This window comes from Thermobia domestica, chromosome 3 (assembly GCF_964235325.1).
Source record: "Thermobia domestica chromosome 3, izTheDome1.hap1.1, whole genome shotgun sequence".
Lineage (NCBI taxonomy): Eukaryota > Metazoa > Arthropoda > Insecta > Zygentoma > Lepismatidae > Thermobia > Thermobia domestica.
The window spans coordinates 320,590,258-320,608,171 of record NC_137456.1 but is presented as its reverse complement, the minus strand read 5'-3'; the positions used below and the strand labels follow the sequence as shown (position 1 = coordinate 320,608,171).

The window sequence follows — 17,914 nt, the reverse complement described above, 5'->3', positions numbered from 1 at the left end:
TGTTCCCCATGCCGTAAGTGTCAATGAACCAAAAATTACTCTCCCCCAAATATGTTAAATCGCCTATTTGCGTAGTGCGTTTACATTAAGGTGAATGTAAACAACACTTTATATAAGTAAAAAAAAAAAAAAAAAAAGTACCCCAGGGTGGGCGGGAACCACCAACCTTTGGATTATTACATGCGTGCTCTTCCGACTTGGCCACGGAGACGATGATGAGAACGTCGCTTGAGGTCTTTTGAATTTGGCTAATCAGAGTGCTCCTTTAACCGCGTATATTCGAAGATAACCGTTTTGAATCAGATAAAATTTGCTCGTCATATAATTTTATAACAAAATAACGAGTGTCTATTTACTTTATTGCATGGTTCTTCCATATTCACTTTCAAATGATCGGCTTTAATAAAGTTGATGCGTTCTAGTAAACAATCGCTTAAAAAAACAAACAAGAAATGCGTCCAATGTGTAAAATGAATTTAGAACACCTAAATGTCGCATACCTAGCACATCTTGTGCTGTTAGGGTATCTGAAACAGTATGTACCTAAAGAACGTACCTAGAACATGACAGATATATGTCCCAAGTGACGACATAAGAACAAATGATTGTTAGAGTGCGAAATTGAGCCAGGTATATAAATGTTATATTTGTGGTACATAGTTGCAAATATCAATTAGGTGTAACAAGTATCTAAAACTGTAAGTATCTGAAGTACATAAGTACATACTTAGCACATGAATATCATATGTGCCAAGTATCGGGTACCTAAAAACTAGCTGGGATACCTAAATTGCACATGCCTAGCATTAAGTTTATAATTATAACTGTCTAATGTGTAATTAGTTCATAATAAAACACAACGTACGACCCTTTAAATCCTAATTTTAGGAAATAAAAATATGTAAATTTGTATTTCCCTTTCAATTGTTGTATATTTTCTAGAGATTCAATTCCAACTCGCAAATGCGTGACGTAGGAGTGAGCGTTGACGACCAAGCCAGGAGAAAGAGAATAGGTTGATCGAAGAGGTGGAAGACGAGATAGATGGAATGAAATAAAACATTGTTGGCAGTGTTCGGTTTGTTATGAATCCATGATTAGTGCATCTGCAAAAGAATCGTTTAAAACATTATTTGACTTCATCATTTTCTGGTATCAACGCTAGGTTTGCTGTCTTGTGTTTACTCTACGTGATTGTTTACTGAGAATACAATTAGAAAACTGTGATGTCACAGAGTATCCTGTTCGAAATGACTTATCCAAAGTGAAAACGTTTATTAACTTGAAATGTTACAAAGAAAAGATACGCTACCATTGAAGTTCCGTTTGTCAAGTATTAGTAGTTATTTTAACTTATAATACACGAGGTGAATCCACAGCCGCCCATAGGTTCCCTTCTCATAGGGCCATAGGGTCCATAGGGCCTACAATAAAATTTTCAATGCATGACTCTCGAAGTTAAAGAGTAGCCAACGGCCGTCAGCACTTTTCCCGCTTCTTGTTCATGTTAACTCAAATAGTCATTTTTTTTATGTCACATATATATATGTATATATTTCTTAGTGTATAAATGTTTCTTAGTATATATATATATATGATAGTATTTCTCATAGGCTTACTCCTTTATTGTTTCTACTCTTTTCTTTTCTTTAATTACAGTTGCAACATTGATCTACGTACGATACCGTCAAGTACAGACGTTCCTCCGTGCCACGGCGAATTCCAATCCATGGTTGCGTAAGCTGAATAAACTTGGTATCCTGTTGGGAACTGTCTGCTTCTGTTCGTTCAGTGTGGTCGGCAATTTCCAAGCTACTCATCAATTAGAGATTCATTTAATCAGTGCCAGTTTAGCTTTCGGATCACTTCTAATTTGCATGTGGATTCATGTAAGTTTCTTTGGCAATGATTCGTTTGCCATGTTATATTTAAGACAATGAACATGAATGTCACTGTTATAAAGATGCCTGATCAAGATCTAAATTAAGTAAATGACGTCTTTTATATATATATATATATATATATATATATATATATATAGCAACCCAAGATTATCTGCCGCAACATAGAAAAAGAGTACCTTGTTTAATCGCACCGACTTCTTCTAACATATGCTATATTTTCACCTTTTAATTTGCTCATTCTTCGAAATGATAGTAATTTTATTCCTCGATATTCTATAGAAAACATAGTAATAGCTCTTCCTGCTAGTCTACTGATTAGTATGTAAGTATTTGGTGCACGAGGTAGTCGGTTCGTTTCTCAGTGGAGAAGCCTTCAAATTTAAACGCATAATGGTGGGTCGGAATCCATTTTTAACTTATAGTTGGGAGATTTTTCATAGAGAAAAATAGGGACGGTCGGTGGAGGAATAGAGGTCTCAGTCTCGATCTCGTCTTTAGTCGAAAATATCGTATCGGGCGTCGACTAACCAGATCTCGGTACTTACCAGCACCGTAACTTTGACTTTTTTCTGCGGGGGCAAGCTTTAATACGCGTAGAAAAAGTTTTTTTTTTTTAATTTTTGGGCCCCCTCTTTCAATCTTTCTCTTATTCTGTATTTGCTCGCTGGAGCCTGTGGGACCTCTCGCACATCAAAGTCTGCGGGGCCGTTAGTTATGCCCTTGGGCCCGTTCCATACAGGCAAATTAATTAAGGGAAAATATTGACAAATTTCAAAGCCACACAATTAAATATTATTTCTAGGGCCCTATTAGTAGACACTTTTTACTGAAATGGGCCCACGACTCATTTATGTTTTATTTACTTTTTGTGTGCTGTTTTGTTTATGTAATGTAGTGAACCTGTTTGATACTTCATTTATAATATTATGTTCATATTGTATCTGGAGTAAGAAAATTTTGTCTTATAGTGGGCCCCCTTCGAACTACGGGAAGCTTCCCCGGGGAAGCAGTTGCCCCCTTGCTCCCACAAGTGGCAGTCCTGGTAGTTACCCTCATCTTATCGTTATTAGTTCACAGTAACCACTGTTTCTGAAATCAGTATATTCACCATCGATCGAAACTGCGATGTAATGAAGACGGTGTTGACAGAAGATAGATTAGACGGTAAAACCAATCCAAACCTACCTTAAACGTAAGGTTGGTATACCGGTTAGATATGAGTGCAAAACACAATGTGTTGCATTTTTATCTCGTAAGCTGCATTGTTGGGCACCATTTCTAATAGTATTTCTGATAAATCTATCTTAAATTATTTTTCATTCGCATTCATTTATAAAAAATAGAAGTATCCAATACTATCGTTCTTTTTATTAATTAAATAAAACGCAGAAATTGTTTCATAACGAAAACAAAAATGAATAACTTGAAGAGTGCCAAAAGAAAACGAAAATTCACGAATAAAATGCAAGATCGGGAAACCATACTTAAACTGAAGGTCCACATCTCATGTTGCCTCGTTGCTGAAAAACAGATGAAGAAAACTAACCAACCAAATCGAGAAAACAATATTAAACATGATTATAGGGCTACATTGTTCTTTATATTTCTTAGTGAGGTATGTTTGGTAACGTTGGGTCAATTATTGGTGTTTCATAATTTAATTAGCATTACTATTGTTATTCGCTTGCTACTATAAAGGTAACCATGAAAGTTCTGTCGCTTTTTCACACAACACTTTCGAACATCAATATGACACCTAAGACGTACCTGGAAGATCAAAAATAGTCCTCATCAGCATTGACGATCTTCTGCCAACGTTCTGTCATACAGTTGGTGGGCCGTGAAGCGAAGAAGGTATCAAGTGCATTTTGCACCTCTACTAGGGATTTGAACTGGCGTCCTCTTAAGTGATTGTCCAAGGAATAGAACAAGTAATAATCGGACGGTGCAATATCTGGATAGTATGGCGGACGCAATAGTGTTTCCCATTCAAGGCGTAGAATTGTGTACTGGGTCATCCTAGACACGTGAAGCTTAGCGTTGTCCTGTAACAGGAAGGTTCTTTGCAATTCAGACGTACTGGCTACAGAGTTTTCAATTTTGTTGAACATGATTCAACTGCTGACAGTACATAGTTGCATTGATGCTCTGTCCAGCTGGCAGCACTTCCCGATGCAGGATGTCGCGAGCAGTCCACCAAACACACAGCAGGACATTCTTCTGGTGCGGTGCTGGTTTCATCTGCTTTGGAACCGGTTTATGGGATGCTAACCAATGGTGACGGCGCCGTGGAGCTTTGTACTGGACCAACTTCTCATCACATGTCAACACTCTGTCCAGAAATGGCTTCTTCCTCAGACGAGACAGAAAGAAACACAGGCGTCTGCTCGCGTTGCTTTCTGACTCGGGAGTCAAGTCATGTAGGACCCATCGACCCAACTTCTAGTGCTTCCCAAGTTGATGGAGGTGGTGCTGAATGGTTTCTCCACTCACACAGAATTGTAGTTACAGTTGCTCACATATCTGGCCACTTTTCGCCTCAATTGCTGCCTGAAGATCTTCATATTCTACATGTGTTGGTCTTCCGGCACGTCGTGCGTCTTCGAGTGTTTCGTCACCGTACTTCAATTTGTTAAACCACCTCTGCACTGCCCGCGTAGTCACGACAACCTCACTAAAGGTCCGGCATATCTTCCGCCCCACCGCAGCGGCGTCTAACCCTAATTTGAACTCGTACAGAATACACTTCCTTATCACACTCTGTGGAGGTCCCATGTTCACTGTGTCCTTACGCAAGTTCGCGGTGTAACTGAACTGTCACAACCAGGTAGTATATTGGATATGCCCATACCAATGACTGACCTTTGTCTTATCTCCATTCGTATTCAACTCAAGGTGTGAGGGCCTAATGAACATAGGCCCCTGAAAAAAGCGAGAGAATTTTCTTGGTTCCTTTCTTATTTAATATTGCACTTATAAGCAACTGTGCTGGTTATAGAGGATGGAAGGAAAATGAAGGTTCTTCATTATTGTTAGTATGTACTTAAGAACAAACAGTTCGAAGAACAAATAACGAAAGACAGTTCCTCAGTCTTTGAAAGGTTCCTATTATTATGAATATTTGTATATAAAATTTCTTAATATTATACGTTTACGTTTTAGACCGTTCTAATAGTGCTTATTGTATTCAGTAAGCTACAGTTTCTGTCGCTGTTGTCGCGGCAGACACTTGTGTCGCGAGTTATACACAGAATAAAAAATCTTGTTCATTAGCACCAGTTTTGTAAATTTTACTTTTAAAGGAAACTAGAAAGAATATTTTACTCGTTTACGTTCATTTCTCTTTCTAACGATTGAATGTGGGTATATTTTGTCTTTCTGATTATTGACAATAGAAATATTCATTACTTTGCACGAATTCATTATAGTACACAGAGAAAAATCCGTTCTCCGGACAGCGGTATATTGTACAAATATACGGTATCCTCTTGCTTACTATAGAAATCAGCACGGAACGTACGTTATCCGTATGCTACATAGGCACTGCCCTTAGATGTTACATCATGCCGTTGCAGGATGTCTGACATCTAACAGTTTTCCGTATATAACATGCATATACTTATGTTACCTTCGTCAGCTATATGTTATATACGTCCATTTGTATGTGAAATCCTGACCGCCTACATTGTTTCATACGGATGGTACATATAGATGGAAAACTTATACAGAAAGTATTATAAAACATGCGTTTTCAATTATACGTCTGCTGTACTTTAAGTCCAAAAACTACAAGATTTACGCATGTAACCTATCTTTTTAAGTACGCCACCTATATTTTTTTCTTAGTGTACATGAAATAAAATAAAATATTTGTTTAACGTCTTACGTTTACGCCTTTTAGGTTAAAAGAGACGATCATTGAGGCAAGTGAATCATGGTAGAACAATTGGTGGATGGTGGTACAATGATAGTGTGGGAGGAAACAGGAGTAGCCCGAGAAAACCTACGAAAATGATATTGTCCACCGGAAAAGTACTTGGCCGGGTTCGAACAAAGGATCCCAGGCACTAGAAGTAAGCACTCTGTCACTGAGCCACTGTGCCTCCGACGAATTCACTATAGAGAACATGAAGTGAGTAGCAACGTAAAGTACTTATTACTCTATTCAACAACGAAAATGTAAATTGAAAAAAATCAGCTAATTCTTATTGATTTTGTGGTTCTGATCACGAATTTGAAAGTTATTTTCGAATATTAGCTCTACTTTTCGTATTAAAGGCATGTCTAATAATAATAATCATCATCATAGGTATTCTGCCTTTATTGGCAGGTCACTTGCCGCAGCTGAGAAGCTTCCATGCTCCACAGTCCTCCGCTAACATTTTCGTCTTCGCGTATGATCTTTCTGTTTTAATATCATCCATTAATTGTAGTCTCCTTCGCCCCCTCCCTCTCCTTCCCGCCACCATACCCTTTAGGACGTCCCTCATGATACAATCTCTTCTTAGGCAATGTCCCAACCAGTTTCTCTTCCTCTTCCTAATAATATCTAAAAGTGTTCTTTTCTCACCTACCATTTCTAACACTCTCTCATTCGTTTTCCTCTCGACCCAACTAATTCTTTCCATTCTTCTCCACACCCACATTTCGAAGGCTTCCAGTCGATTTTCGTCACCTTTACGTAATGTCCACGTTTCCGCCCCATACAGTACAACACTCCACACGAAGCATTTTATGAGTCTTTTTCTCAACTCTTTGTTCAAGGTCCCACAAAACAGACTTTTCTTTCTTTTAAAGGCTTCTTTCGCCATTCCTATCCTTGCTTTTATTTCACGTTCGCATTTCATGTCATTACTAAGAATACTACCCAGGTATCGAAAACTATTCACTTGTTCTATTTTCTCCCCTCCTACTTTTATATTTGACACAGACCCCTTCGTTCCAATCACCATGACTTTTGTCTTTCTAACATTTATTTTCATCCCCTTTCTCATTTTTTCTAACATTTTATTGATTTTCTTTTCAGATTCTGCAACAAGCGCCATATCGCCTGCAAATCTTATGCATCTAATCATTCTACCTCCTACCGAAATGCCATCATCATCATGTAGGCTCCTTTTCACTATCTCTTCTAGATAGACATTAAATAGTGTTGGCGAGAGGCAGCATCCTTGTCGAACTCCCCTTCCAATTGCACTCTCTTCCGTCAGTTCTTCTCCTATCCTAACACTTACTTGTTGGTTCATGTATAAGTTTCTTATGAGTCTTCTATCTTTCCATTTCAACCCTATCTTTGTTAGAACTCCCAACAACAATTCCCAATTCACGCGGTCAAAAGCCTTTTCTAGATCGATAAATACAAATGTCTAATAATAACGCTTTAAAAATAAATATACCTTATTTCGGCTTCGTTTGGGGTAAAATGTTACACTGATCCGGCAACACTGGAGAAACTATATGAACGCTTGGTTTCATTGTGTTCCTGATCTCAGTAGTGTTCTGCTATTGTTAGAAAAGACTGGTTTAGTGCAGTTATCAGCGTTTTGGGTGTGACGTTTGTGTAGTGCAGGACATAAAAATACAACTACAAGTACGCAAAAATACTGGTATTTCGAATGTATATTTTTAAATAGTTGTCGGAACTATTTCAAGTGACATTTTGAGGATTTCAATAAACAAAAATGCCGCAAAGTTGTGTAAACAGTGCGGATAGCTTCTGCTACGTATGTGGGGAAGTGACATTTTCCTCACAAAAGCAGAATATAACACCACTAATAAGAAAAGCCTATCAATATTACTTTGGTTGTAAAATTGGAGACCAAGATAAATCTTGGGCACCCCACATTGTGTGTAACACTTGTGCCAGCAATTTAAGAAATTGGATTAATGGGAAGGGGTGCTCAATGCCTTTTGCAGTGCCCATAATTTGGAGGGAGCCAAGCGACCACATCAGAGACTGTTATTTTTGTATGGTTCCTTCCGTCAAGAAGGGAATTTCCACGAAGAAGAAGCGGGCCTTGATCTATCCTAACATTCCTTCTGCAATGCGCCCTTTTCCACATGGAGAAGGACTACCTGTTCCTGACCCACCTAAAGAATACGATCTTTTTTTTTTTTTTTTTTTTTTATGATGATCAAGAAGTTGAAGCTTCTAAATCAAGTACTTCGAAGAACCCTACGTTTGTTGTAGAAGAACCTCCATGTGAACCACATAGACTTACTCAAGAGGAACTAAGTGATCTAATCAGAGACTTGGACCTCTCGAAAAGCAAAGCCGAAATTTTAGCGTCATGCTTAAAGCAATGGAATTTATTGCAGGAAAAAGTAAATATTTCAGTGTATCGGAATAGGGAGAAGATGTTCACTTCATTTTTTACTATGGAAGACACACTTGTGGCATGTAGAGATGTAAATGATCTCATGAGGGCACTTAAAATTAATTACGAACCTACGGAGTGGAGGCTCTTTATAGATTCGTCCAAGGCGAGTTTAAAGGCAGTGCTTTTACATATTGGAAATAAACTTCCTTCAATTCCTGTAAATTACGCAGTTCATATGAAGGAATCTTATAAAAACTTGAAACGTTTACTTCAAGCCATTAAATATTACGATTTTTAGTGGCTCATTTGTGGTGACCTTAAGGTAATAGCACTGTTGCTAGGTACACAGTTAGGGTATACAAAGTATTGTTGCTTTATATGTGAATGGGATAGTAGAGATTGTGGATCTCATTACCGCAAAAGTGATTGGAGTACCAGAGAAACTCTTCAGCCGGGAGTGAAAAATGTGCAGCATGAACCACTGGTAGATCGTAACCGAATTTTGCTTCCCCCTCTACATATTAAATTAGGTCTTATGAAAAGTTTTGTTAAAAGCATGAACCAAGAGGATGAGGCCTATAAGTACCTAAGAGGACAATTCTCTCGATTAAGTGATGCCAAAGTTAAAGAGGGTGTTTTCATAGGGCCACAGATTAGGCAACTTCAAAGATCACAAGTTCGACGAAATTCTCCAAGGTGAGGAGAAAGCTGCGTGGGAAAGCTTTAAGAGTGTCTGTTCACAGTTCTTGGGAGGAACAAATTACAAACAACTGGTAGCAAAGTTGTTATTGTGCTACGAAAATCTTGGTTGCAATATGTCTCTGAACTCCACTTTCTTCATTCATATCTAGACTTCTTTCCCGAAGATCGTGGAGCAGTAAGTGACGAACATGGTGAGCGTTTCCATCAAGATATTGCAGCCATGGAGAAGAGATATGAGGGAAAGTGGAGTTCTAACATATTGGCCGACTACTGTTGGACTATTGCAAGGGATGCTCCAGATGTAACCTACAAAAGGCAAACCAAGCGAAGACGCTCAAAATAAAATAAACATAATCCTGTACAAGGGATCACTTGAAACTTTTGTCTACATTGCAGTGGGGGGTAAAGACGGGGCAAACGGACATGCTAAGCAGATTTCTGTTGCTTGTATGAATACGAATGACTGAAGAGAGCTCAAGATGTTTCTTACAAACCAGTAAGCTTTCTACAAAGTAAAGGTATAATAAAGAAATCAGTTTGTCAATTAGTCAAGGATATATTGAACAATTAGTATACAAGGGTGCAAGATGTCCATATGCCCCATGGGGTGGGGGTAGAAGGACAAAAATAGTGGGGCAAACGGACAGTTACAGTTACAGTTTACAAACCACTAACACTGTTACAATGAATGTCTACAAAGTGTGCATCACGACCATTTGGATCCCATTCTACATGGAACCAGAAAAACAACCTGTACACATTACCCAGTTTTCTCCCACGACATATATTTTCCACGAGTTAAACTTCTAGCTGTAGCGCAGGACAATGATTCCGCTACACGCGCACTAAGTGGTTTGTGACGTTGTACGAAACCATGCTCCCAATCTTTACCAGCAATTTTTCATCATTATTGAATATGTGTCTGTATTTATTCTCAACAGCAAAGTTGTACGCCAACTTTCGTGTAGAGTTAACCCAAATCCGATTTCGACCAAGGCAAGTAAATGCTTTTCCAATCCATTTTCTGTTGTGCTGAGAATGTTGTATGATTTCCAAACTTTCGGATTATGTGTGATGACATAACGCGTTGTCGTAGTGTATTACGAGGGGCATTGAAAGTTGTCGTTACAGTTGACAGAGGCATCTTATCTTCACGTACGGGTCTAACAGCAGTGGCTATGGACTCATTTTCCTATTTGCATCTGTCTGTTGTGCGAGATCGATAACGTACCATCTTTGGAAAAAATGGTAGTACTGATTAACAAAAAACCGCCTCTTAAGTAATTTACATACACAGAAATATTGTTTTTCTACTTCATACTAACCATTTAGACCACTGTCCGTTTGCCCCGCTAATTGCGTGTCCGTCTGCCCCACACACACACATTGGTTTCAAATATTTCTGACCCTACTCGATAGAGGGTACGTAACGTTCATTTACTATAGTGGCGCGTGTGCCTATCCATCTATTGTCTGCTGCTCCTCCCGCCAATGTTTAACAACTTTCCTTCGTTGTCAAATATTTAATTTCTAAAGTCGAGATTTTAGAAATCACGTTTTGGGACACTTGTCTCTGTGTAATTGTTGCCAATTTCTTCGCAATAGTGCTGTACAGACACAATATTCAGTGAATTCTACTCCTGCCATATAAAGCACGAACTATAACCAAACACCACACACGACTAGACTCACTGTTGTAAGGTTAGCATGTTTCCTATTACCATATTTCTTAACTCCTGTCGGTCTGCCCCCACCGTCCATCTGCCCCGTCCTTACCATAGTTCTTGCACAAAAAGGTATTTGTACACATTTTTCATGTTTTGATGTTAATACTGATTTTTATTACGGAATTGTTAATGTTTAACTTGACCACGGTTACTTTTTTTCTGTATCGCTGTGAAACTGGTATTTGCGCAATTTTGAAAAAGGAAGTACAAGGGTATAGAAAGTTATAGGTTAGGGTACTTCTTAACTCCCCAGCTTATCACATCACAGTGAAATAGATAAAAAAAATAGTGAAATGTAGGTTTTTAGAAGGATTTTGCTTAAATGTTCTATAAATATTACATTTGTATATATACAGCTACTGTTGTACAAGGGCGTTTTTCTTCACAACCTGAGCTAAGAAAATTCTTCTATTATCATTTCCTTTCATATTATGCTTAAATGATTGTAAAAATACTACATTTACATACTTTCGATCAAAATTTGTTGAACAGTGTTATAGAGTGGTAAGACGTTGGGTCATTTGTTCACCTTATAATATTTTTCTGGTTTGTTTATTTGTAGGTTCTTTTCTCGTATCAAATGAGTTCCTACTATAATACACTACGCATGGCTCACTGGAGGTGTTTCCTCTCATTCGTTGCCACAGCTGCGAGCGCTGTGATGATAGTCACCTGCTTAATAGCAAGGAGACAGTTTACAGGTAATAATTCTAACTTTCTAATTCAGAAGTAATTATTCAGTGTCTCCTTAAAGGAACTGTAATAGAACTACTTTAATTTCTCGTTGTTTAGACAGTCGTAGTTTTTCTATGTCAGTAAGCACAATTTAGATGTTTTCTTATATAATAGTACTATTATCATTACCAATTGTTCGATGTATTGTATATCACGCTCTTTTGTTCTTATTGTGGATCCTTAAAATCGGTAAGAGCCAAAGACAGGAGGTTCGTATCTGGATGAGGCCAGATCTGGTTCGTATCTGGACAAATCTTCTGGATGTTGAGAAAATTTGGCAGTGCATTAGCAGTCATGAATCTACGTTTAGGATAACTTATAGACGATTGACATCGGCATCGATATTTTTGTTATCGCGCTTTGACAACATGTAACTTCATTCTTCTTTTAGTGTGGATCGCACTCCATGTTCACCTGTAAGTTTACGTCTCATATAGCCTTGCAGTTAAAAGGGACGCTACACTCAAAATCAAATCAAATGCTATTCTTATTTGTTGTGCTATTATGAAAATGTCAGAAGCAGATTAAATCGTCACGAAACATCGAATTTAAAAAGTCGTATCATATATTCAGCTCCAAGAGCATGATTTTCATGTTGTGCTGGATCACATCGCTTAGTGTCGGAACACCGAAGAGGCAAACGAACGTCAAGAAAAGGAGTCAAAATGCCAATAAAAATAGCAAAAAACAAAGACAGCTAAAAATCAGAATTTACAAATATGAAAACTGTCAGTATACCCACCTTTCTAACAGTTTTCGTGGCTGATTCTTCCGTTTCGAGTTTAAGGTGTTTGGACTGTTTCGAAGGTTATTCTAATCGTCTTGGTATACAATCAGTCCGTTGAGTCTTTTTACTATTTTGGCATTTGGACAGTTTCACCGTTGAGCTTTTCAACCATTTTGGTATTTGAGTGTTGTCATCACTGGAGAATATGTTTTAGATTATCTCTCGCCACTACCATTGGTTTCTTGAACTGTTTTCCTAGTACATGAATAAAACGCTTGGTTGAGAAACACGCACCTTCGAAAACTATAGTTCTAATTATACATGCATTTCTTAGAAAAAATGGAATCTTTAAGTTTTACGTCTCACGGTTATGCCAGTTAGTCTAAAGGAGACGGTGATTACGAGAAATGAATGAAATGTTGGAATGAAGATAGTGGGAGCAAACGGGAAAATCTCGAAAAGCCCATGAGCACGGTGTTCGTCCACCACAAAGTCCACACGGCGCGAGCTGGAACCGAACCAGGGACCCCAAGCACCGGAAGTGAACGCTCTACCACTTTTTGTTTTAAACTTCCTGACTGTTTTTTCTATTTTAACCATTTCTCAGGACTACTAGACACGAGAGGGACACGAACACAGAAACATCGAGGACAGTTAAAATTCCACCCTTGCTCTTCAGAGGGACTCAAGCCCCCAATGTGCTTCACCTCACGATCATCAGCCTAACGCCTCAGACCGCTCGGCTACACCCACCGGCATCCACTGAGCCACCGCGCCCCCTAATGCATTTCTTAAGAGGGACGTGAATTACTTTCCGGTGAATTTGTGGTTCGTTCCCTTCTAATATGTTGAAGTTCTCGTATCTGATGTATACAAGGAATCACTAACAATATTACCAGTGTAAAATAAATAATTAAAATGAGTGTAGTGAAAGTCAACTTTCAATTGTATGTCTTGTATCCCTGTTAATTCATTATTCAATTTTGGTTATAATATTATCATATACATTTTAAGGATTCCACATAATGTGCACTGTTTGTAGTTGAAATCAGTCAAGAAGTATGCAGGAGGTCTCCTTCGCTTCGTATCGCGTAGTATCACTAGTTTCTCAGAATCGTATTTCAAATAGCGATAACATTAATTACCTATTTTTGAAAGAATTTGACTTCTATCCCGATGTATGATTTTCCATTAGCATATATGAAAAATACATTTGTATGTAGAATTTTCTTCCTTGATTGGATATGGTCAGCGATGTCATTCCAGTAGTTTAACAACTGGTTCTATGATTAGTAGGCTACGCTCTAAAGACAGTTGACTTAGTAATAATCTTATCAATTAAACCCTTAAGGACTTAATTATCAGGAGATTTTCTGGCAAAAAAATACCATATTTGTACTGTTTGTTTGTATTGTTTGAATATAGAAGAGTACATAATGAAAATACCTCTTTATAAATGAATCGCTTTCTGTTAAAAGTGCGTATGTAACATTTTTCACAATTTTAAACTTTTTTTTTAAAGAAATAAATACTTTATAATAGATGTAACAATTTGTGTTAAAAGATGTATCTTGAAACGTGTTACAAATACAAGGCATTTTTCTTTTATTCACGTACCAAACCATCTCGTAAGAAAACAGCTTTTGTCATTTCCCGACAAGTTTGTTTTTTCTTTCTTTTAATTGCACATAGGTCTACGCCCTTTTTAAAAAAACAATTCAAATCTTTTCTACTGTGTAGAAAAAAGAAGCTAAGAAACTTGCAGATACTTGTCCTGAGTTATCTCGGCCAGTGGTAAAAGTGAGGGGGAACGCTGGGGGTCGCCGTCACCCCACTTCCAAAAAGTATGTATGGCGTCCTCCACTTCCTAAAAAACACAATGGGCAAAGATAGGCACAGGGACGGCGTTACGTCATACGTCCCCCTACCTTTTCAGATCCATTTTTACCCCTGACCTCGGGGCTATAAGATGGTATAGGGACGTGTAGGTATAGGTGAAATACTGTGCAGGGACGATCTTTATTGCTAAATGATATACATAATGTGGTATGCAATACGTAATAAAATAACGTTTCAAATTTACTACTTGGTATCATGATTTTTATTGGGAGCATTCTCGGTACAAAGTGATACAGAGAACAACTACATAAAATTCAACACAGATATAGTGCCGTGCCGTGGAAAATCAGCGCCCGGGACGAGAGTATACGCTGTATTCCCAATATGTATATTCCAAGTATTTTTTCTCTCTTTTTTTCTTTCTCTCCCGAATTTGGCGTCCCCCTTACTTCGGCGCCCGAGGCCGTTACCCCTCTTACCCCCCCCCCTCGTTCCTCACGGCACGGTACTGCACAGATATACTAGTGACCCTGCAGTACAACGCCGCTAGACATTCTACGTCTGCCCCTAGAAACATCTGTTGGGCAAAATATGTACTTTGAACACTAATAGACGGCTTCTCTCGTGATCAGTACAGGGGAATAAGAAAGTTACAAACGCAACGAGATAACTTGTGAATTACAATTAAAAAGAAAAAAAAAGAAGATAAGTCGGAATATGTCCTTAAGACGTTAAGATGACGTCGTATATGATTCTTCTTCTTCTTCTCCTTCTTATTTTTTTATTTTCTTCTTCTTCTTCTTCTTCATCATCATCATCATCTTCTTCTTATTATTATTATTATTATTACTTATTCCAATGATGCTAGTAATGGTGTCTAGGATTAAGTCATGTATACCCTATACTGACGGGAGTTGTGGTGGCTTAGTGGTAGAGAATTCACGTCTGGTGCTTGGGGTCCTGGGTTCGATCCCAGCCCCCGCCAAGTGAACTTTGTAGTGGACACACACCGTGTGCGTGGGTTTCTTCGGGGTTCTCCCGTTTCCTCCTACTTTCTTCATTCGACCATCTCAATCATTACTCATCATCACCGTCTCCTTTATCCTAACCGGCATAAACGTGCGACGTAAAACTCAAACATTTCATTTCATTTTTTTACCCTATATTAACACTTTATTGGCAAAGGTAAATGATGTGGCAGAATTCAAAACCATACAATTTCCCAATTAGCAGAAAAGTTTCTATGTAAAATGTATGTTTCTTCTGGAAACTGGAACAGAGTAGCAAAGGCTGTGAAAGCCAATAGAGAAAAGCTTCATGAGCCTAATTTCATAACGGTTTGTATTTGCGTAATGTGACAAGGAACTGTTACATATTACACAAACGAATTATCGGCCGAATTGACTTTCGTGGATGATACACTATTGTAACATTGAATTACAGCATATCGAGATTGTCTCTCTGAAAACTGGAAAGGAAAAATATACTTAGTATTCTGAAAACTTGTACTAGAACATTATTATCATTATTATTGTAAGTACTGGATCTAGATGAGGAGAGATCATTTTAATCGGTTCTGGGAATCTGAAAAATTTTAACAATCACGCCACTTGATTGACACAAATTAATGTCTATACATAAGACATTAACATCAACTACCTCTAAAGTCAAACAATGTTTAATCGTTACGTGTAAACATTTAATTTTTATGATTGGTTAAATCTGACTGAAACTTGGTTCAAGTACACATACTGCTCATGTAATAGGGCTTTGGAGTCTTACTCAAAATAAAATATTGATCTGACTTCGAGAATTTAGTAATATTCATTATATGCTTTTGAGTGATTTGTGTAAGAATTGTATTGATTCATGCAGAAATATCCTTTATGGAAAGTAATCAAGTATTTATCTTTCCAATTCAGAATTGTCTTCAATTAGAAAGCCATATTGCTAACAACGCCTATCTAAGAAAGACTATTTTGTTTACAACTTACGTAAAATATCCAATTTCTTGAAGTAGTGTAGTGTCTCATGTTTCCTTTTCAACGCCACAATTGAACTAAAAAAATCATAATAATCACTTTTCTATGCTTCAAAATAGTAAATAAAAATTTACAATTTTATACTCTAATGACAAGTAAGCACGACATTGTCTTAATCAAGGGGGGAAAGTGAGGGGGAACGCGGGGAACGCCATCCATCCACTTCCCGAAAATATCAGTGGCGTCCCACATTTTCTATAAAAATTACAATGGGCAAACATAGGCACGGGGAAGGTGGTGACGTCAGGCGTCCCCCTACTTTTTCAGATTCACTTTTACCCCTGGTCTTAATAATAAAGAGAATGTGAAAGAAAATCAGTGTAGACGGGTCAGATTACCAAGAGTTCATATTAATGTTAATTCTCTATATTTATTTTTATTTTTTTTATTTTTCATCTATGCTTTTAAGTTATAAAAAGGGAAAATACCGGTCTGATGTTGCCGATTTTGATTGGAAATTCCAACACTAAGTCTGCAGTGGACAATGTCTACAATTAGATTGAAAAAGAAAGTGGAATGATAAAAGTACTGTATTTTTAATCAACCATAATATCCAATCTAGTAGTGTAAAATACCTCCACTGTATATGTATACAATAGACAGGGCCGGATTTAGGCATGGGCCAAATGGGCTCGGGACCAGGGCGGCATTTCTTTTTAAATATTTAAAAAAACGTTTTACCCTTTTTACCTTTTTAAAATCACACATTGATAAATATGGAAACCCTGGTCACGACTAGTCATCTTACCTTTGATCTACAATATGTGAGGAATTGATTGAGATAATGGGTAAAAATGTTGTAGAGGCTATCTTAAATGAAGTCAAAACATACAGAATACTTTTCAATCGCCTGACTCAATGTCTGGTGTTACCCATAAGACATGTAAATGAATCCAGAAATCCTGAGGAACGCTTTGTAGATTTTTTTAAAAGAAACCATGGTCATACAGGGAAAAAACTAACTGAATCAGTTTTTATATTCCTTAAGGCTCATGCTTAGACATTCAGAATTGTCGCGGACAATCCTTCGATAATGCATCAAATATGTCTGGAATATATCCTGGCTGACAAGCTAGACTAAAAGAACCAAGTCCATTGATATTTTATGTGCCATGATCTGCCCATTTCCTTACTTTGGCAGGATCTGGCGCGGCAGAATGTTGTTATATCTCAGATCATTTTTTGACTTGTTACAAGAACTCTATAATTTTTTCTTGCTCGTCCCATTGATGGAATCATTTTTCAGAATAATAATATTTCTATCAAATCACTGAGCATAACAAGATGGTCCACCGGAGATGATGCATGCAAAAGCTTCAAGAGAGATTTTGAGACAATTGTAAAAGCTTGTAGGCATATAATTCTCAACCAAGATAAAAAAAAAGACCAAAGCTAAAGGGCTTTTAAGAAAACTTGTTCCTCCTGAAACTTCGTTTATGGCAGCCTTATGCGGAAACATTCTCAGTAGATTTAATTCTGTGAGTGAAGAGATACAGTCCCATAATGTGATTGCTGTGTTGTGAGTCTGTATACACCTCTCATTACATTTGTGGATGAATTGAAAGGTATGTTTGTTCTATAAGACAGCTGGTGGGAAAAAACTAAAGATTGTCCAGACTGTTCTTGAAACTGATGGTGAATGCATAGGAAACGCCTAAAAAAATTAAGAAAAAAGAAGAAATTACTTGATGAAAGAGAATTATCTGAATCAGAAGAGGACAAGAAGAAAGAAAATCCAGATCATCGTCTTCAAGAAACCTTTATTGTGGTCATTGGCAAGCTTCTTTCCGAATTGAACAAGAGAATCGTGGTCTACAATGAATTTCTCAGCAGATTTTCCTTCTTAAATCTATGCAACTTGAGTTCGAAAGAAATCACCACAGTAGCGACTTCTCTGCAGGAAGTGTATGCAGCTGAC

The 17,914-nt window shown here is 37.7% G+C and overlaps 1 protein-coding gene across 1 annotated transcript in view; it reads left to right on the top strand.

Annotated features, from left to right (window-relative positions):
* The window catches only part of LOC145681155 (DNA damage-regulated autophagy modulator protein 2-like), an 80,754-nt gene that overhangs the window by 56,039 nt on the left and 6,801 nt on the right, over positions 1 to 17,914 (top strand). The window contains exons 4-5 of the mRNA XM_081752602.1: positions 1,660 to 1,889; positions 11,216 to 11,354. Of these exons, the coding sequence (XP_081608728.1) occupies positions 1,660 to 1,889; positions 11,216 to 11,354 (369 nt within the window). The remainder of the gene's footprint in view (positions 1 to 1,659; positions 1,890 to 11,215; positions 11,355 to 17,914) is intronic.